At 40.3% G+C, this 17,586-nt stretch overlaps 1 protein-coding gene across 1 annotated transcript; it reads left to right on the top strand.

The window, feature by feature from the left end:
• Positions 1-1,206: 1,206 nt before the first annotated feature.
• lck (LCK proto-oncogene, Src family tyrosine kinase) lies at positions 1,207-16,783 on the top strand. The gene is made up of 13 exons (XM_026152467.2): positions 1,207-1,440; positions 3,116-3,228; positions 3,722-3,782; positions 4,692-4,782; positions 6,482-6,580; positions 6,732-6,835; positions 8,999-9,148; positions 9,244-9,396; positions 11,531-11,710; positions 13,610-13,686; positions 15,351-15,504; positions 15,592-15,723; positions 15,814-16,783. Exons 2-13 carry the CDS (start codon positions 3,121-3,123, stop codon positions 16,008-16,010), a joined length of 1,506 nt encoding a protein of 501 aa, XP_026008252.1. The 5' UTR covers positions 1,207-1,440; positions 3,116-3,120; the 3' UTR covers positions 16,011-16,783.
• Positions 16,784-17,586: the final 803 nt, after the last annotated feature.

Raw genomic sequence — 17,586 nt, 5'->3', positions numbered from 1 at the left:
ACTGATAGCATCGCAGTTTGATTGCGTAATAGAATGTGATTTCCAACCACATTTGGAAGTAGTGACAACTGTGGTCGAGAGGAAGAAAGGAATACCCTTAAAGCTCCAGAAGGCCTGGACAAAGCTGATCTCCAAACATGGCGGGACACTTTTTCTCCCAGCACGTATCAAAGAAGAGTTCTTGGATGATTAGACTTTATCTTCTGTCACATGCACCTACCTATTTACATCACTCTCAAAATTAAAAAAAAAAGAAAAATGAAGCACGTTTCACACATCCTCCTAGATTTATACTCTGCACTTTAACGGAAAAAAGAGTGAACTCAGGTGGTTTCATCATGAGTGAGACTTAATCTATGCTGTGGCAGTCTTCTAAGCACATATTTCTGTGCACTTCCTGTAATGTTTGGACTGACTTCCTGCTAGTGCACGCTATGTAGCAGCAGCCGTTCACCACAAGAGAAGAGATGCGGTCCACGGCTAGAGTTGTATGAAATGTCGAAAATGCGACAGCACAGGCTTAGAGGGTGTTAACAGGCAGAGAGGTTTTTACTTTATGCCTTTTCTCGAGTAGAAATGTGACCATGAGACAGCCTGCTAGAGCTAAAATTATGATTCTATGTTACAAAATGTTCTTTAAAGGAGACGTGGAGCTTGTGACGAGGCTTTTCTCTTTATATTTTCACATTTTTTAATAGTAAGCTGAGTAAACCAAGACCAAAGGTTAATTTTAAAGCCTTTTTTGGCCACAGACAAAAATATCCTCAAACCACATGTTTGACTAAAAAAGAAAATTTTGTAGTCTTGTTGACTTAACACCTGGGGCATAAAACCACGACACAGGAAATGCAACTGTCCCGAGTGCTGCAAGATATTCAAATATCTTTTGAACCGCTCTGGACCAACACCTCAGCTGCACACTGAAGATGTTCTTTACTTTAAAGGTCAGCAAGTCGCACGTTAAATGCAAACAGCGAGCGACACAAAAGCGCGGCCTACAAAAGCCCCCCGTCTCTAAACTGTTTTGGAAAATTCATGTCTTGTTCCGTGTTTGGGAAAGGTGCTGTCCTGACCCCTTTACCGTAGAGCCCATAACGTTCCCCCTTGCTCTCACACAGCTGCACAGTAAGCACCTGTTAAAAGCCTGCAGAGCAACCCTCAACCTTTCAACGACAGGAAACTCTCTGGGTTGCTCCCCTCCATAGTGCGCATGTGTGCATGCAGGCGCCGCACAAGTGCTCCTGTGATAGTGTTATAATAAGAGAAGCGGATGATGACATCTTCACACCTAGGCTCAAGTGCTGAAAAACTTGCTTGCTGCACTTAAACAGCTCTTTTTAAAAAAAGAAGATTTAAATAAGATTTCCCAATGGCGGCACCTGAAATCTGACATTATTGGACATTATTGGACGCTTGAGGAGACGTTTCATATCCAAAGAGGTGAGTTTCACACGTGTGATTCTTCTTACTTTAAGATTAGGTCAAAGAAGTAAAGTGAAACTGTGATAAAGGTGTAACAGGAAAGGATTTAAACGTCTTTCTTGTCTTAAAGCAAATATTCTACATAAATCTGGGGCTTGTTTTCAAATTTGGTCTTTTCTATGAAGTTTACTGAACTTAAAAAAATAACAAATAGCAGCAACGCAAAATAAATCCATAAATAAATGAATAATGTTCAGCCTGCTTCACAACAGTAACAAAGCGCATTCAGCTACTGGTTATCTCCTCTGTTGATATAAATCTGCATTACAAGGAAGATGTGACCACAAAAGAACAAACCGTTTTCTTGTAATGAAATACCAACGCTTCTGTAAATCTACTTTATTAATCTGTCTTTAAATAACATTTTCAAAAAAAAAAAGTTTGGGTATTAAAGTATTTTGATACAAAGTTGACACTTCCTATACAAGTTTGTCTGTATATGGAAACAATGTCGACAATGACAACTGTTAAAACGGTAAATAAATTTAACAGTATGCTGTTAAAATGGTGTACCAGCAATTTACATAAAAACTTAAATCAATCGAATATCTATTCCACTCTATTAAAATCTATTCTTTTTTACAAAAATATGATTTTTTTATGGTTTGTTTCTTCAAGCTTCTGAACTGACAATGAGTGACTGAAGTCAAAAGTCTTAAAATCTTGGTTCATCACATCATTTCTGGTACACTTAATATCTGAAGTAGCCTTGGTTACATTGGAAACAATAACAACAACCATCAGTATGATTTTGGAAAAGCCTTCAGATGTCGATGATAAAAAGCAGAGGGTAACCCCTCAGTGGAAAATGCTGGCTTGTATTACTCCCCGAGTGTGTGTCAGTAAGTGTAGGAGTGCTGATGATAAAATAAAAACATCTTTATGATCCCTCTGTGATTCCTTTCTTGGGGTCTCAGGGCAGTAGTGGGCTGTTACTCTCCAGATTTTTCTCACGGCTTTGAGCCTTTGGGACAGACGGCTGCTGCGATTGGCCCACTGACCTTCTTCCATGAATGGTCTGGTGGGAGCCAAGCGAGCCTGAGAAAGCCGGTTCATACAGAGTACCAGTCTAAAACACAATATACAGAGCACGTGCAGATGCTGGATTATACCAGATTAACACTGGTACACTTCTGCAGGGCCTGCTTTACTTTCTCCAGAATGAGAGCAGGAAACGCCCCGATGTGACTGAACATTGAACAGTGCTGAACATTATAGCAAAACTGTGTCAGTTCTGGATGTGATTTTGTTTAACTGACGCAGGGTAGCATTTAAAAAAAGTCCCTTCAGGTCTCAGACTCTTATTTCTGAGCCCGATTTCCCTCTGAGGCTCCATTTTGAGGCGAGGCCCTCAGTCACATCCGACTGAAGCAGTTTTCGGAAGCAAAAGCTTTTTAGAGCACACAATTTCAAATTTAGCCAAAAAAGATTTACTCAAACTGTTTTTCTTTAGATTTTCCAAGAGAATTCGACTTACATAATTTTAAATAGTGATTATAATATGTGGTTGTAAAGCGACGTGGAATCATTCGTTGGTGAATCTAAGATGCCATTTCTTCCACTGCTAATTTGTTGTTCCCATTTTATGAGCATCAGATTTTTTTGAAAATAACCACAAGTTTCCGCCGTGCAGAAAAGATGGGCTGCAACTGCAGTTCGGACTATTCAGACAGTGAGTGGATCGAGAACTTGGATGAAATCTGCGAACACTGCAACTGTCCCATACCGCCACAATCATGCAACCCAGTAAGTGTTCATCTTGTGTGTAGTATGTGCACATTAGTGTGAGTGTGTTGGTGCACATGAATGAGCGTCCATACATGAAAAGCTTCTGGTTTGTGGTGTGTGTGAGAATGACCACTTGGGGGACAAACACATAAGCTGTAAACCCACAGTGTATTTTGTGTTGTGTGGATTGTTGTTGATTATTGTCATATATTTCTGTATAACTTACATAACTGTGAGGAAAGTTTCCTTTTGGTTGTGTAACTAAATGCGGGCGTAACTATCCGTCCAATGTTGTTTGTTTCCTCTCTGAGAATTAGATTTCCCATTAGACTGGAAATGACAGAAATAAAGGAGAAAACCACATGTCTTACGATTTACCGTCACGATCCACGTATGAAACCGTAGAACTTCACGGTCTTACAGTGAATGTGACGTGCGATGGTGTCTTGTTTGACCGCATAAATCTTACAAAGTATAAAATGGAAATCTAATCTTGTTTATTTCTTCCCAGTACACAGAGCAGCTGATTCCATATCCATCGCAGATGACACCTCCTACATCACCTTTACCAGGTAATAAGTTTTAGAAAAAGTAAATTTTGTCTATAAACTTATCCTGATGGAGTTAAATCCATTTTTAATTATTTCGCTTAGTTACACACAACAGCCTCAGTTTAGCACTTCAGACATTTTCCTGCGGGCTAATAGATGCACTGCATGAGTACAATTTGAAAATAACTGTATACATAATTATGTAATATAGTTTTTTTTATTGTGTCAGTGTCAGTACATCTGGACTTTTCCCTCATCCCATCACATTATAAATATTTCCATTTCATTGTTTATGAACACAAAGTTTTCCATTTGCTTTCCATTCTCTGGTTTCCGCGGTGGTTCCTCTTGCTGTTTACACAAATATGACCAAGTATGCATGAAATTATTCAAGTAACTTTGGGCTTATTGTGTACTCAAGTACCACAGCCACACTTTGTTTCCTGGGTCCTTTGTGTAATAATGAATGTGATCCAGGATCAGTTGCAGCAAGTAGTTACAGTAAATCATGTAGTGACACATTTTTTATGATGATTCACTTCCCCATGCAGGAAACAGCTTCCGCTAGTTTATCTATTATATTTTTAGCCTCTAAGTTGGAGTTAGTTCTATAAATAATGAAAAGACAACAATTTATAATGCCATTATCTTGCCCTATAAATAAATCTTTAATTATTCACCTGTAAATGTCTACTTGCTGTTCTCGTACACTCTGACAAGAGGGGATTATTCGCCATCGCCAGCTCACGCTCACAGGGGATTGTTTGCTTTTTCTGTGTAATGTAATGCATTACAATGTGCCGCCGTGAAAGGGCCCCACATGTCTTTGTCAGATATGTAAAATGGAATAGGTTGAAATAAGCTTGACATAAGCTTTTCATGTTAATTGCAAGTAAAATTGTATCTAAAACTACAAATTTTGTCTTGCAGTCAACGTTGTGGTGGCCATTTACAGCTATGAGCCCACTCATGACGGCGACCTCGGCTTCGACAAAGGAGACAAACTCAAGATCCTCAACAAGTAATCTGCTTTTAAACACACAGCAATGTCTTGCAACGAAACCAAGAACTAATCTGGTCCATTATCCACTCACCCCATAAATAGTGGAGCATAAGCTATAAAACCTTAACACCAGGACATTTAACTGATGATTGTACAAAGACAACCCAAACTGAGAAACTGCATTGTTTTGTTTTTAATTATATATACACTCATTTTGACTTTAATACCAGAAATATGTTTGAAAAAGTTGGGACTGACACACTTTCCACTGTGTATCGTGACCCTGTGTATGTTAGGAAAACGAGAAAATCAATCGTTGCAGTTTTGAAAGTGAAATCTCTTTTTTGTTTGTTGATTGGAACAGCTGGGGTAATCTTGTTTTTGGGATGGCTGACACATCTGGACCACAAGTGAAGCCAAGCTGCTGTAATAATAATACAGAGTAGCAGTGTTTTGCTAAAATAAGCAAGAATGTCTGCATGGCAGTACGCATTGTTTACTACACCAAAAGATGGCTGTGGTGTTTTTAGATCATGGGTATCGATATTTCAAGTGCTCAGCCTCGCCCTAGGGTTAAATACGAAAGACTCAGATAAAGACTTAAATTAGAAAACATCTGCGCGACGCTCGTTATAAAAACGATCGTGTTTCTAATTAACATTTCTAGCTTCATGTTCCACCAACTGCTTTTTTTGCGTATTACACAGTTTTTCCAGTCTCTAACTGCTCTGTCCCCACATTTTCTTTTAATGTATTGTTGACGCCAAATTTAAATTGAGCACATTTTTTGCTATATTGTCTTTGTACGTTTTCAGTTAAATATTGGGATTAACTTATTTGCAAATGACTTAAATTCAGCTTTTAATCATACTTGCACACAGCTGTGGGTCTGCTGGACTGCCGAGCACCCACTGTAAATACACGCCATATGTTTTAGAATGTATTTTCAGATGGGAGATGTTATGACTACATGATCTCACCCAACACTTCCTGTCAATGTGTGCTGTTGAAAATTGAATAAATGTAAAAAAATGCCCCCAAAAAATTCAGACGTGTGATTTTGCGGGTTTGAAAGAGGAAACACAAACTTTAACAAGAGAAAAACATACATATAACAGCAAAGGAAATAAAGCCATATGACATACTGTGCTATATATATGTGGGTAAATATAAAAATGTGCAATAGAAACTCATTCGAATATGTGTATGTACGCAGAAAAGAAAATAATCTTTTGCTTGAAAGTTAAAGTTAATATATCAAAATATAAAAAGCTAGTGTTCTGCATGCACACTTAATGTAGCAAGATTTACCAGTTTTTTAGTAAAAAAATATGTTTGTGACATAGAAAACATAACTTCCTGGAACGACTGCTAGCTAATATTGTATTAAAACGTGTGACAATTGTTAATGATTTTAGGCAGAACTCCAACGACATAACAAGATTAATTTATGTAGCTCAAGATCTTAAATCTTTAATTTTTAGGGCCGTTTACAATTAAGTCTGTGCTGAGCATCCTTCTTTCCCTTCAGCGTCTTCTTCTTTTACACAGAGCAACATATTTTTCTCCCTCCCAGCGATGCGCTTCATTTTATTCACGTAAAGACTATTGAGGCCTTTTTGGGGTTGAACTGAACCTGTTTTCTGAAGCTGTGTGACACACATCACGGCTATGATAACTAACTCAGAGTATTGTTGCTGCCTCTTCTGACATGCAGGGATGATCCAGAATGGTATCTGGCAGAGTCTCTCACCACAGGCCAGCAGGGCTACATCCCCTACAACTTTGTCGCATTGTCCACCGTGGAGACCGAACCGTACGTCACACAGGAAGCACGCTGACACGCCTTTCAAAGCCATGTCATTCAACCTCAACACCATCTCATGTCATGCAATGCATTATCTGTCCCTGAGGGAAGGGAAGTGGTTAGCTCAAAGTGTGAAGCATATGGTGTGTTTGCGCTGCAGGTGGTTCTTCAGGAACATTTCGAGAAACGAAGCCATGAGGCTGCTCCTCGCTCCTGGGAATACGCAGGGTTCCTTCCTGATTCGAGAGAGTGAGACCGCCAAAGGTAAAATGCTCTACAGAAAACCGACTGCGCAGATCAACAGGCGGCTTCTCAGCAGTCTGTTTTACTTCACATTGAGATGCACTTAAATGCTATATGTCACATTTTAAACCTTTAATAACCTAAATGGAACAAGTGAGCTCATGAACAATATGACTGGTTTCCTCAGTAGCAGTCAGTTTTGTTATTACGTGCATTTCCCGTAATCCCACTACCTGTTTCCCAATTTGTCTCATCTGTTTTGTTTCAGTTTTGTTTTCCTGCTCCTTGCTTAAAATAAAAATATGACTTACATGCTGCATTAATTTCACTGGAAATGAAGCCACGACTGCTAAATGCTCACCCCCCTGAAGTGTGCCACGATTCATTATTTTAGCCACTGGCACACAGTTCTGTACGGCGGTCTACACTGTGCTTTTTTAACATCGTCGAATGAACCTTATAATTGTTAAAGTATTCGACTGTGCCCACGTACAGCCTCACAGAACAACGCAGTACAGTGTGATTACCACAGATATTTAACTCTGACTCATAACACACTGGAACACACGGTGACTCACATTTTGTGAGAAAAGTGATGTTTCTATGCATTGTAGTAAAATGACTATAAAATATAAATTATTACAATCAATCAATCTTTATTTATCCCAGACTCATAGTCCATAAAAACAAGATAAACCTCATAACACATAAAACAATAAAAACAGATTAAAAAACCCACCCAAATCGTTTTCCAACAAAAAGACGACCACACCAGCGTCTCTACAATGTAGGCTGGTTACTGAGGGGTGTTCCCATATGTGCATTAAGCTTTACAAGAGGACCCCAGCCACGTAAACCAAAACCTGTCTGAGAATCATTGTCATGCTTTCTTCATTGCCAGCTTAATCGAGTGATGGTTGCATCATTTGGTTGCTTGTAAATCCTTTTTTTTCCTCTTACTTTTGAAGCGGTAAATTTTCAGAAATGTAACAGGATTCAAACTCTCACCTTCAGCTGAATAAAACATAAGCTGTGTATAAAAGATAGATGATTGCACAACTATGTTTTTCAGCTTGAAGTTTGGCATTATGGCCTTCACTATTGTGGAGCAATGAGTGATAATACTTGGACCAGATGGTTGAGTGCTAATATGAAAACCACAAGTCGTTAGCCAATGAGCATCCTCTCGATAAACCCGCTCTCTGACACTTAGAATGATAAAACTTTACAAAATGGACTTACGGTAACGTTTTACTCAACAAATCGAAAATCTCACCAAAAACCAGCGACTAAACCCATAAAACCACCAGGAAACTGTTAACAGAGACCAGGGCTGGGGCTGTTTCTCACTGAGAAAACTGTAGTCTGTTTGCAAACACCACTATCACCCCATCACGTTGGCCATCTTTGATATGGTCAGTGAGTGCTATATTAGCTAGCTTAATTGCCAAGATGCATCCAGATGCACACACAGCTACTCGCTGTTAGTAAGTCACTCACCGAAAAACTGGAAGAGTTTGCTGGACGGTCTGTTAACATGGCAGCAAACATGCTCAAAAAGTCCATTTCGGTGACAGGAAGCGGGTGAGGTGACACCTGGAAGACAGCTAGAAGCTACACGTATTATCGACCTGTCACTCACAACAGCTGAGACCCTAATACTGCCTCATCAAAGCCTTTTCTTAATTTTCAAGCCCCAGAGGTTACCACATGTGTTCAAGCTATAACAACTCCATGACACCAATATGCTTCCTGTTTAAAGCGTTATGGGAAACAAAGCAAACATTTTTATGTTACATGGGAGTAGATAGTGCATGTATCTCAGGTTTGTCAGGTGGAAAGGATTTTCAATGCTCCTGGTTGGTAAAAATGATCAGATTAGCAACTTTAAGCATTAAAGCTGTCACGATGTTGCAAATCTACGCAGAGCGAATCAGCCCACAACATTATTTCTGCTTCAAAGGCCATTTTAGCATTAAACTTTGTCTATATTATGAGAAAATTAAAAATTTTTAATAGTACTAATGTACTGATGTATTAATATTGACATTTCCAATACATTAGCTACTAATTTCATGCGTTGTAGTGGATTATGTATTTTGGAAAGCCTTAAGTGTCTGACAGTGAAAAGCTTAGTTAGGACATTTTAGAGTAAATCATCATGGTTCTAACTTCCTGTTCCAGGATCATACTCGTTGTCAGTGAGAGATCTGGACCATAACACAGGTGAAGGAGTGAAGCACTACAGGATCCGCAACATGGACAATGGTGGCTTCTACATCACAGCGAAGATATCCTTCAACTCGCTGAAGGAGCTCGTCCATCATCACTCACGTGCGTACAGCCTCTTGAGGGGATTATCGATATTGCTGGTTACTGTGGAGTCTTCATTCTAATAATTTTATACGTTTCTTTTCTTTGTCATTCAGGTGATGCAGACGGGCTGTGCACAAAGCTGGTGAAACCATGTCAGTCTAGGGCACCGCAGAAGCCCTGGTGGCAGGACGAGTGGGAGATTCCTCGTGAGTCTCTGAAACTGGAACGCAGGCTCGGAGCTGGGCAGTTTGGAGAAGTCTGGATGGGTAAGTGCATTTCCATTTGCATGACTTTTAAAGGTTTGCAGAATTTTGCAGAAAAAGATCGTGTGTACAAAGCCCAGTTGCTCAATCTGGCTGTGGCCTTGACTGCGTGGCTGCCAGAAAGTTTTCGCCAGGGTTTTTCTGCAGTGTATGCAGAAGCGTTTCCTCCATGCAGTCTTAATTGTAGGCTTGTTTGAGCTGGTTAACTGAAGAGTGATGGGAGGTATTAACCGTGTTACACAACATCGCTCAAGCAGCATAAATCTGGCTTTCCTGTGAAGGATTAAGGTAAACAAGACACAAAGTGTTTGGATCACATGGGTATCAGTTGAACTAATCTGTACCACAACCCCATTATTACTGAATTGCAGGGGTAACTTTCCCTCTATTCCCCATCCTCATTTGCCAGCACAATTTAACATCCCAAACAAACCTCTCTTTAAGAGCTAAACATTACCAACAATGGAACTTCTCCACTCACAGCCACGTTATACTTACAATGTTTGCTCCCATGTAGCCAGAGCTCTGTTTGTTTCTTCATCCTCATCCAAACATTGGTTCAGTGACATTCTTGAATTGTGGGTGCGACTGTCCCTGGCTTTGAAATGTTTATTTGCATGCACATGAAAATACACAACTACGTCTTCTAACGAGATTTCCATAGTAGATAAAAGGGGCAGAGAGATGCTTTGAATAGTAAAAATAATTTGCTCACAGTGTCGCTGCACTTCATGTTTGGTGTGAATTGTTCAGCGCTTTGTGTAACTGAAAGTGAAACTGCTCGGTTGTGGCTTTAGTTGGCATGAGGAGGGTGTCAGTGTTCCAGAGCTGGAATGAGAACCTGTTTGCATGAAAGCCATTCAAAAACTGTTGCTCGCCTGGCCCACATTGAATCGCTCCACTGGTGACAAAAGAGCTGTGTTTAGAGTCATCAAATCACCAGCCGGCAACTAGACGGGCTTAATTACTCGTGTGGACAGAACAGGACATTCTTAGTTGGAGTAGAGGCATAGCTTTGTTTGGCAATCAGTTCAGGGTTATAATCTAACATTTGATTGTGGATAAAAGTTGTTACATTTTCTAAAAATGAGTAGAGTGGAGTCCTGCTGACTTTGCTTTGTTTGACATATTTGGCACGATATGATATCAATCGGCCTTCATTACAGGGAAGGAAAAAAAGACAATAAAATAAAGATAAAACATCTTATTAAAAGACAGCTTTACCAAATGTCTCCATAGCTGGGATTCGTGCTGTGTGATAATAAATCTTCTGTTGTTACACCCACAATGATTTCATTTTCAGAAGCACGGAGCCTGCAAACATTTTTATACACCGCATTTCGCCATTCAGCTTTAAACGCTCCTCCCCTCACCCTCAACCCCAGACACGGCAGATGGCTGCCCTGAGGTTCTGTCAGAGGCTTCTTCCTGTTAAAGCTGAGCTTTTCCTTCGAGCCACCAAGTACTTGCTCATAGGAGGTCATCGGATTCTTGGGTTTTCTCTGTATTATTCTAGGGTCTTTACCTTACACTATATAAAGTACTGGGTGACTTGTTTCAAGCAGCACTCTAACATTTGACTTGACTTGGTTAGTCATGACCGCACACAAAAGTAATGATTTAGCATTCAATGTTATTTAATCAACGGCAAACGTGGAGTCACCCACTTCATTTTAGCCATCTCACTGACAAACCGCTCAGCAAGTTACAGTCATAGTCTGTGCTGGTGCACTGCACAAATACTGGACTGGTGGTGGGTAACAGATTAAATATTAAGACACTCAAGGCAGACACACCCTTGTAATGTGTAACTCCAAAGGCTAAATGGATGTGTATTTATATAACACTTCTTTTGTCTTTTTCAAACTTCAACCCACAGTCATGCGTTTGCATGTCCTCTTGCCACGATTTAAACAGTGAAACAGTTAGAAACCTGTTTTTGCACCAGACTATGGGAAGGTTGTTAACTATGGGAAGGTTAAACCAGCCACTAGTGGCCATTCAAACACTTGCCATTTTTTGACACTTGCTTGTTAGCTCAATTTTTTCAGCTCTGACATACTAAAGTAAAAAGTGCTAAGTGGTAAACACCAGCATGAGTTCACCCTGTGATATCTATATGCCCATATGTTTTCAGGTGTCTACAACAACGACAGGAAAGTGGCAATCAAGAATCTGAAAATGGGCACTATGTCAGTGGAAGCTTTCTTGGCAGAAGCCAACATGATGAAGAACCTGCAGCATCCTCGCCTCGTCCGCCTCTTCGCTGTGGTTACCCAGGAGCCGATCTATATTGTCACCGAGTACATGGAAAATGGTAGGCAGAAACACAACATGTGTCACAACCTGGAGAATTTTACTAATGAGCTAGTAGCGCCCAACACTCAAGAGGGAATTCCACATGTCAGCTGAAGCATTAAAGGAAAATAAATCAGTGTTTCTGAGCAGTTCCTATTTGAAGGTAAATTAAAGAGATATGCGTTTGTAATCACACCAGCTCCTTTCCATTCAATTAAGTAATCTAAAATATGTCTAAGCCTGTCTGACATCTCCTGCCGTGTCAGGGTGAGCTCTGTGCCTGCAGCCTGCAGCAAAGACAAAAGAATTTCTGTTGTAAGTTCTCGCGCTGTTATAGACGCTCAGGATTAAACATGTTGATCTCCTATCAGACTTTGGGTGAAAGCACATGCTCGAACAAAAGAGCGGGCAGCCCAATGCGTTTCTTCTTTTCCCTGAGTCATAATGTCGTCATACACCTGCTCCACCTCAGTGAGCCTGTTGAATCAGTAGAATAGGTTTTGATGGTACATCCACAGCTGCCCTTCTGTTTGTTTGACTTTGATCTTTGATAAGAGATGAAGCTCTGTAATTTTTACATGAATCGAGTCGTGTGAGGAAATCTGAATGAGGCAGCCACAGTAACTCACGGGCCCTTCCCTTCAAAACTTGCTGCTTTGATGAAGCGGCCAAGCTCTGATAGGCCATTTTCGGCTTCTCCTCGTGGCCTTCACTGCTGGCTGCTAAAATGTTTCAAAGCAAACATGAACTTTCACTTCTTTGCTGGGCCCCTTCCAGACAGGTTACTGGTGTTTACGCATCGAGGGGAAGTCTCTCCGGCCCGTCTGAGACGAAGGGTGTTAAATTAGGAGAGGATGAATCACTGTGTTATTGTTCACACAGACCCCTGATGGTGCCTGGCTCTTTTCCAGGGACACATTTACACAAATGTCGGCACACTGCACCGCTGCGGCCGTAAACAAACATGCCGCAGCACTTTGAATAACAGTTTGTTCAGCATCTCGCCACTGTGTCTTCCTCTTTTCCCCTCTCCTCTTACATAACATATGAGGAATTGCAGTGAATCACAAATCATGTTAGCAGTTTCAGTACTCTCAATAAAGGTTTACTGCCCACAAATCTTTCACTGAGAGGAACAATCGCAAAATGCACAGAGAGATGCTGTCACAAACACAACAACGGCCCTACTGCTGAAATGAATGGCGTGCCTTTGTATAGTCGTCTGTGAGTAGCTTGCAAACCACCAGCACTGGTTCTATGTGAGGCCGTGTCTTTGTCTGGGATCCACATGTTAACGGGACACAATTGTCGCTTCTGTTGTGAAAAGAAAGGACGGCTCTGGAGTTCCCATCTTTTCCGCTTCTCCCTTTTTTTTATTATCAGAGACAACAAAGATGGAAAATAACAGGCGTGCCATCCCAGCTTCCCTTTGTGACCTTGACAAAGAGCTTTACCCTGGTTCTCATACTTCAAAAACTGTCCTCCGGACTTAAGCAGAGGAGTAACTGCCTCTTCTTTCCTGGCACAGTCATTCCTCTGAAACTATTTCCTTTGGTCTGACTTGGTTGGGTGGTGCACAGAGGTATTGTTCTCTGCTAATCAAAGTCAACACAAAGTCAGCTATCAGAAACTTAACTGATGGTCTCTGCTTCCTCCAAGTAAAATGTTCACTGATTTGAGGTGCTATTCTGGTCCAGCTCGCTGTATTTATGGCTGCGGAGAATCGCGAGGGCTTTTGTTGTGGATAAAGGGAAATATAATTAGTCTTGTGGACAGTGCATGGTTTTTTCCAATTCATTTTAGCATTCATTGTTGCCTAATCTTTGTTGCATAACAGTCAGTAATGTGGACGCGCCATTATGCAACCTGTTATTCTTTTTGAATGAATGAAAACTTAAGTTGTATATTTTTCTTACAGGTAGCCTGGTGGATTACCTGAAAACAACAGAGGGGAGCAATTTGCCCATGAACGTCCTGATAGATATGTCATCTCAGGCAAGACATTTATTGTTACAGTGAATATATCTGCCCACTTATCTCCATCCTCTCTTCAAGTTATTTACAAGATTTCGTTTTTCACTTCCTATTATTCTAGCAAAGCACTTCCACGCAGTAAAGTACCCACTGTTGAGGCTTAGTTTAATCTGGTGATAATATCAGAACCGTGTGTGTGTGTGTGTGTGTGCGTGCAGATGTGAAACCATGTTGATGAATGCAGGCTGGTCTAGACACTGTGGCACATATACCACAGAGGCTTATTACCACCGAACAAGGGGGCTATTGCCTGAACATTTTATCTTGTGTTTTTTTTAATCACACATTTGCACAAAGATGCCAACGTAGCTAAAATTTTAAAAGTATGGCCTTTGCCACCGAATACATGTGGCAGTGAAAGTATTATAATAAGCTTAGGTCGAAAACGAAAAAGTGTAGTTGAAACTTCTTTCAAGTCAGACCCACTGCTTCCTTATCTTTCCAGTCTTAATGCAAAGCAAAGCTAAACCAGCCAACTGCTGACTTCACACTGGCTTCAGCTGCAAAATTTTAAGCATATATTACTATTTGTACCCACTCCTACTTTGTGAAATATAACCTGTCAAAGAAGTTAAATGTGTAGGTTTGGGAATGGAAAACAAAACCACAGAAAGGCAGGCTGAAGCTTCAAAGTCTAACCTGACGAGATTCTCGATGTGCAAGAGGCAAATTCTCTCAGAGCTCACTGCAGAGGGCTGGAGTTTGTGCACAGCAGTGAACGCATTTTTACAGAATCAACGTTTTCAAGCCAGTTATGCACTGATAGATTTTGTGGTAACTGTAACCACCATGCAGTGGACCATAGAGACAAATGTGATTTATTGCTGTGGTCACAACCCTACCTTATGTTTAAATCAAAGTACATGCATGCAGTTAGAGGAATTAGAGATTTTACTCATAATATTTTGAGAGTGGCAACCACAAATCTAAGTGTGGTTTTAAGAACTTTTTAAATGCTTTCCATTATTTCTTTCATGCCACAATCAAATGAATGGAACAAAGGTGTAAAGAGGTATAAAGAGGTAGAGGTGGAGGTCACACTGCCACTTTGTGAAAGACGCAAACATACGTACATCTCAGGTTTCTCCCCGCCTATGTGACACATTCTCACGCCTGAAATATGCACCGCAGCTTCAGAAAAACTAGATAAAACTAGAGAAATGAACAGATCGCCATAAATGTATCAGATAATTTGTGTTTGTGGAGTGGTGAATTCTGTGGAAATCCTTAGCATCAATTTCCTTATTCATCGGAGTGCACTATCAGAGTCCCTTGTAGGTCCACGTCTTTCAAAATGAGCTGTGTTGTACCTGAATGAGTCACAGACTGCCACTGTAATAAACTCTCAGTCTGTGGGAAGGCAAAGCAAGGACTGCAGCATTTTGTTTTGGGAAGTAGAGCTGGTGTTGTGCACCTGGGTGGAGCACAGAGGTGAAAGGGTAGAGAGAACTGACCCGAGGAAGTAGTCAACTCCCTACTTTGGGAATCTGTCTGGTTCATGTGTCTAACACACAAACATTGCACAGTGCTAAAATACACACAGGCCGTACACAGCCATTTATTTTGTGCTTGAACACACACACACACACACTCATGCTTCTTTTGTCTTGTGCTGTCCCCTGCAGGTGGCTGACGGCATGGCATTTATTGAGCAGAAAAATTACATTCATCGAGATCTGCGAGCTGCCAATATTCTCGTCTCTCATGAGCTCATCTGCAAGGTTGCCGACTTTGGACTCGCACGACTCATAGAGGACAACGAATACACAGCGAGAGAGGGTAGCAACAGCTTTACCTATATCATCTCTTCGGCTCTATTTCAAAGCATTTCATAGATTCTTGTTCAATCTTCTCCATTGTTTCTAGGTGCAAAGTTCCCCATCAAATGGACGGCCCCTGAAGCTATTAATTATGGCACCTTCTCCATAAAATCTGATGTGTGGTCATTTGGGATCCTCCTTACAGAAATAGTGACATATGGACGCATTCCTTACCCTGGTAAATGATCACACTCGTATTACTCATTCTAGTAATAATAATAATTGTAAAAACATTTGATTTCTTATTTGTTTATTTATTTTTTATCAGGTATGTCCAACCCAGAGGTAATCCAGAACCTGGAGCGGAGCTACAGAATGCCACAGCCTGACAACTGCTCCGATGCTCTTTATAGCATCATGTGTCACTGCTGGAAGGAGAATCCGGAGGAGAGACCTACGTTCGAGTACCTGAGGAATGTTCTGGAGGATTTCTTCACATCCACAGAGAGGCAATACCAGGAATAGCTAGGAATAGACACATACAATAAACAGATTCAAACTAAGGCACAGCCTGTGACAGTGGATGCTGGATTTTGATTTTTTTCTTTAGAAGAATGCATGCCTTTCTACTGATAGGGATAAACAGACATTTTCCAAGTTTCTGCATCAAATATATTCTGACATGACCACTTAGATATGATACTATTACCTATGGAACTATGAATATGAACCAGCTGGATCAGAGCCAGCAGCAGAGGGGAGCGTGATCGCCAAGCTGCTTGAATTAACTGGGGACTGACTGATGTAGCTGGATAACCAGCTGCTCTCCTGGTGCTTGTTGTTAACGTGTAAATACTGTTCACTGCTTCAGCTGTGTTTTACCTCTGCTGTTTAATAAATGTTTTTGAAAGTGTTTTAATTTCAGTAAAAAAAGAGAAGCTGTTCATGAATGTTGTTTGTTACCAGATGACATGTGCATTATTTTAGTTTATCATTGCTGATGTTGCAGTGCGTTACCCTAAAATCATGAGAGCCGTCAAACTATTGCTATTGCTCGAGTACTGTAAGTTTTGGGGTAACTTCTGAATCTTCCATTGATCTTGGGTTCTTTAAACTTGTACTGCATTTTGTTTTAAAGGCAAATAATATTTTTACAATGCTGTATTTATTTTAGGGGCAGCGCTACTTGCTTATTGTAGGATTTTATTTACATAACACAGACGTTTATATTTGAGAAATTTGCCTCTGATTAAATATGGAGAAAGCAGCTGCATCATTAAAATGCTGTTTACAACACAGTCATTTTTTGTTTTTTCTATATATTTATTATTTCTTTTTAATTTTTGTTTTCCATTTAGTTTTCTTTTCCCTTGTGGGTTTGCTTGAGTAGGTTTACTGCTTTTAGTTTAGTTTATACTAATTAAAGCATCAGTTCTAGCTCAGTTTTTCATAATAATAATAATAATATAGGGAGGCTTTCCCCAAGTACTGTAATTTTTTTTCCCTAAACAATTTATTTTTGTAAGTTAAATAAAACAAAATCAATCTGAGTTTTAGCTTTGACTTTACTTATAGTTAAATATACTAATTGCTTTGCTTTTTGACCAGACAAAAGCCAGCATACCTGTAGTGCTGGTTCCAGTCCTGGATAAATCGAGAGAGTTGTATCAGGAAGAACACAGTAAATTTTTTGCCAAACCAAAAATTAGATCTTCATACCTTTTCAGTCAGATCCCAGTTTAACAATGACTTCCTTTGGTGCTGTTGGGCAACAGGGTGAAGGTGGAAACTGTGCAAAGGTCGGCTGAAGACAAATGAAAAAGAAAAGAGAAGGTGTGTTAGGCAGCAGAGAGAGAATGAAAGGCAGGGCAGAGGTGAGAGTATGTACGTTAAATTTAAAGACTGACAGGTAACGGAGGAGAGCTGCTGGTATGATGGAGAGAAGCAATGGTGATGGAACAGTTGACCCACACGATCAGACAGCAGGCTCTGAGGGCTATGAATCATAGTCCATAGTCCATCTTTTTCTATGATAGAAAAAGATGGAAAATGGAGATAATGATAGTAACAAAAAAGTCAGGTGGTCAAGCTGAAGATTTTC

The sequence above is a fragment of the Astatotilapia calliptera genome, chromosome 19 (assembly GCF_964374335.1).
Source record: "Astatotilapia calliptera chromosome 19, fAstCal68.1, whole genome shotgun sequence".
NCBI lineage: Eukaryota > Metazoa > Chordata > Actinopteri > Cichliformes > Cichlidae > Astatotilapia > Astatotilapia calliptera.
The sequence above is the reverse complement of the archived record's forward strand: the minus strand, read 5'-3'. Positions and strand labels throughout refer to the sequence as shown.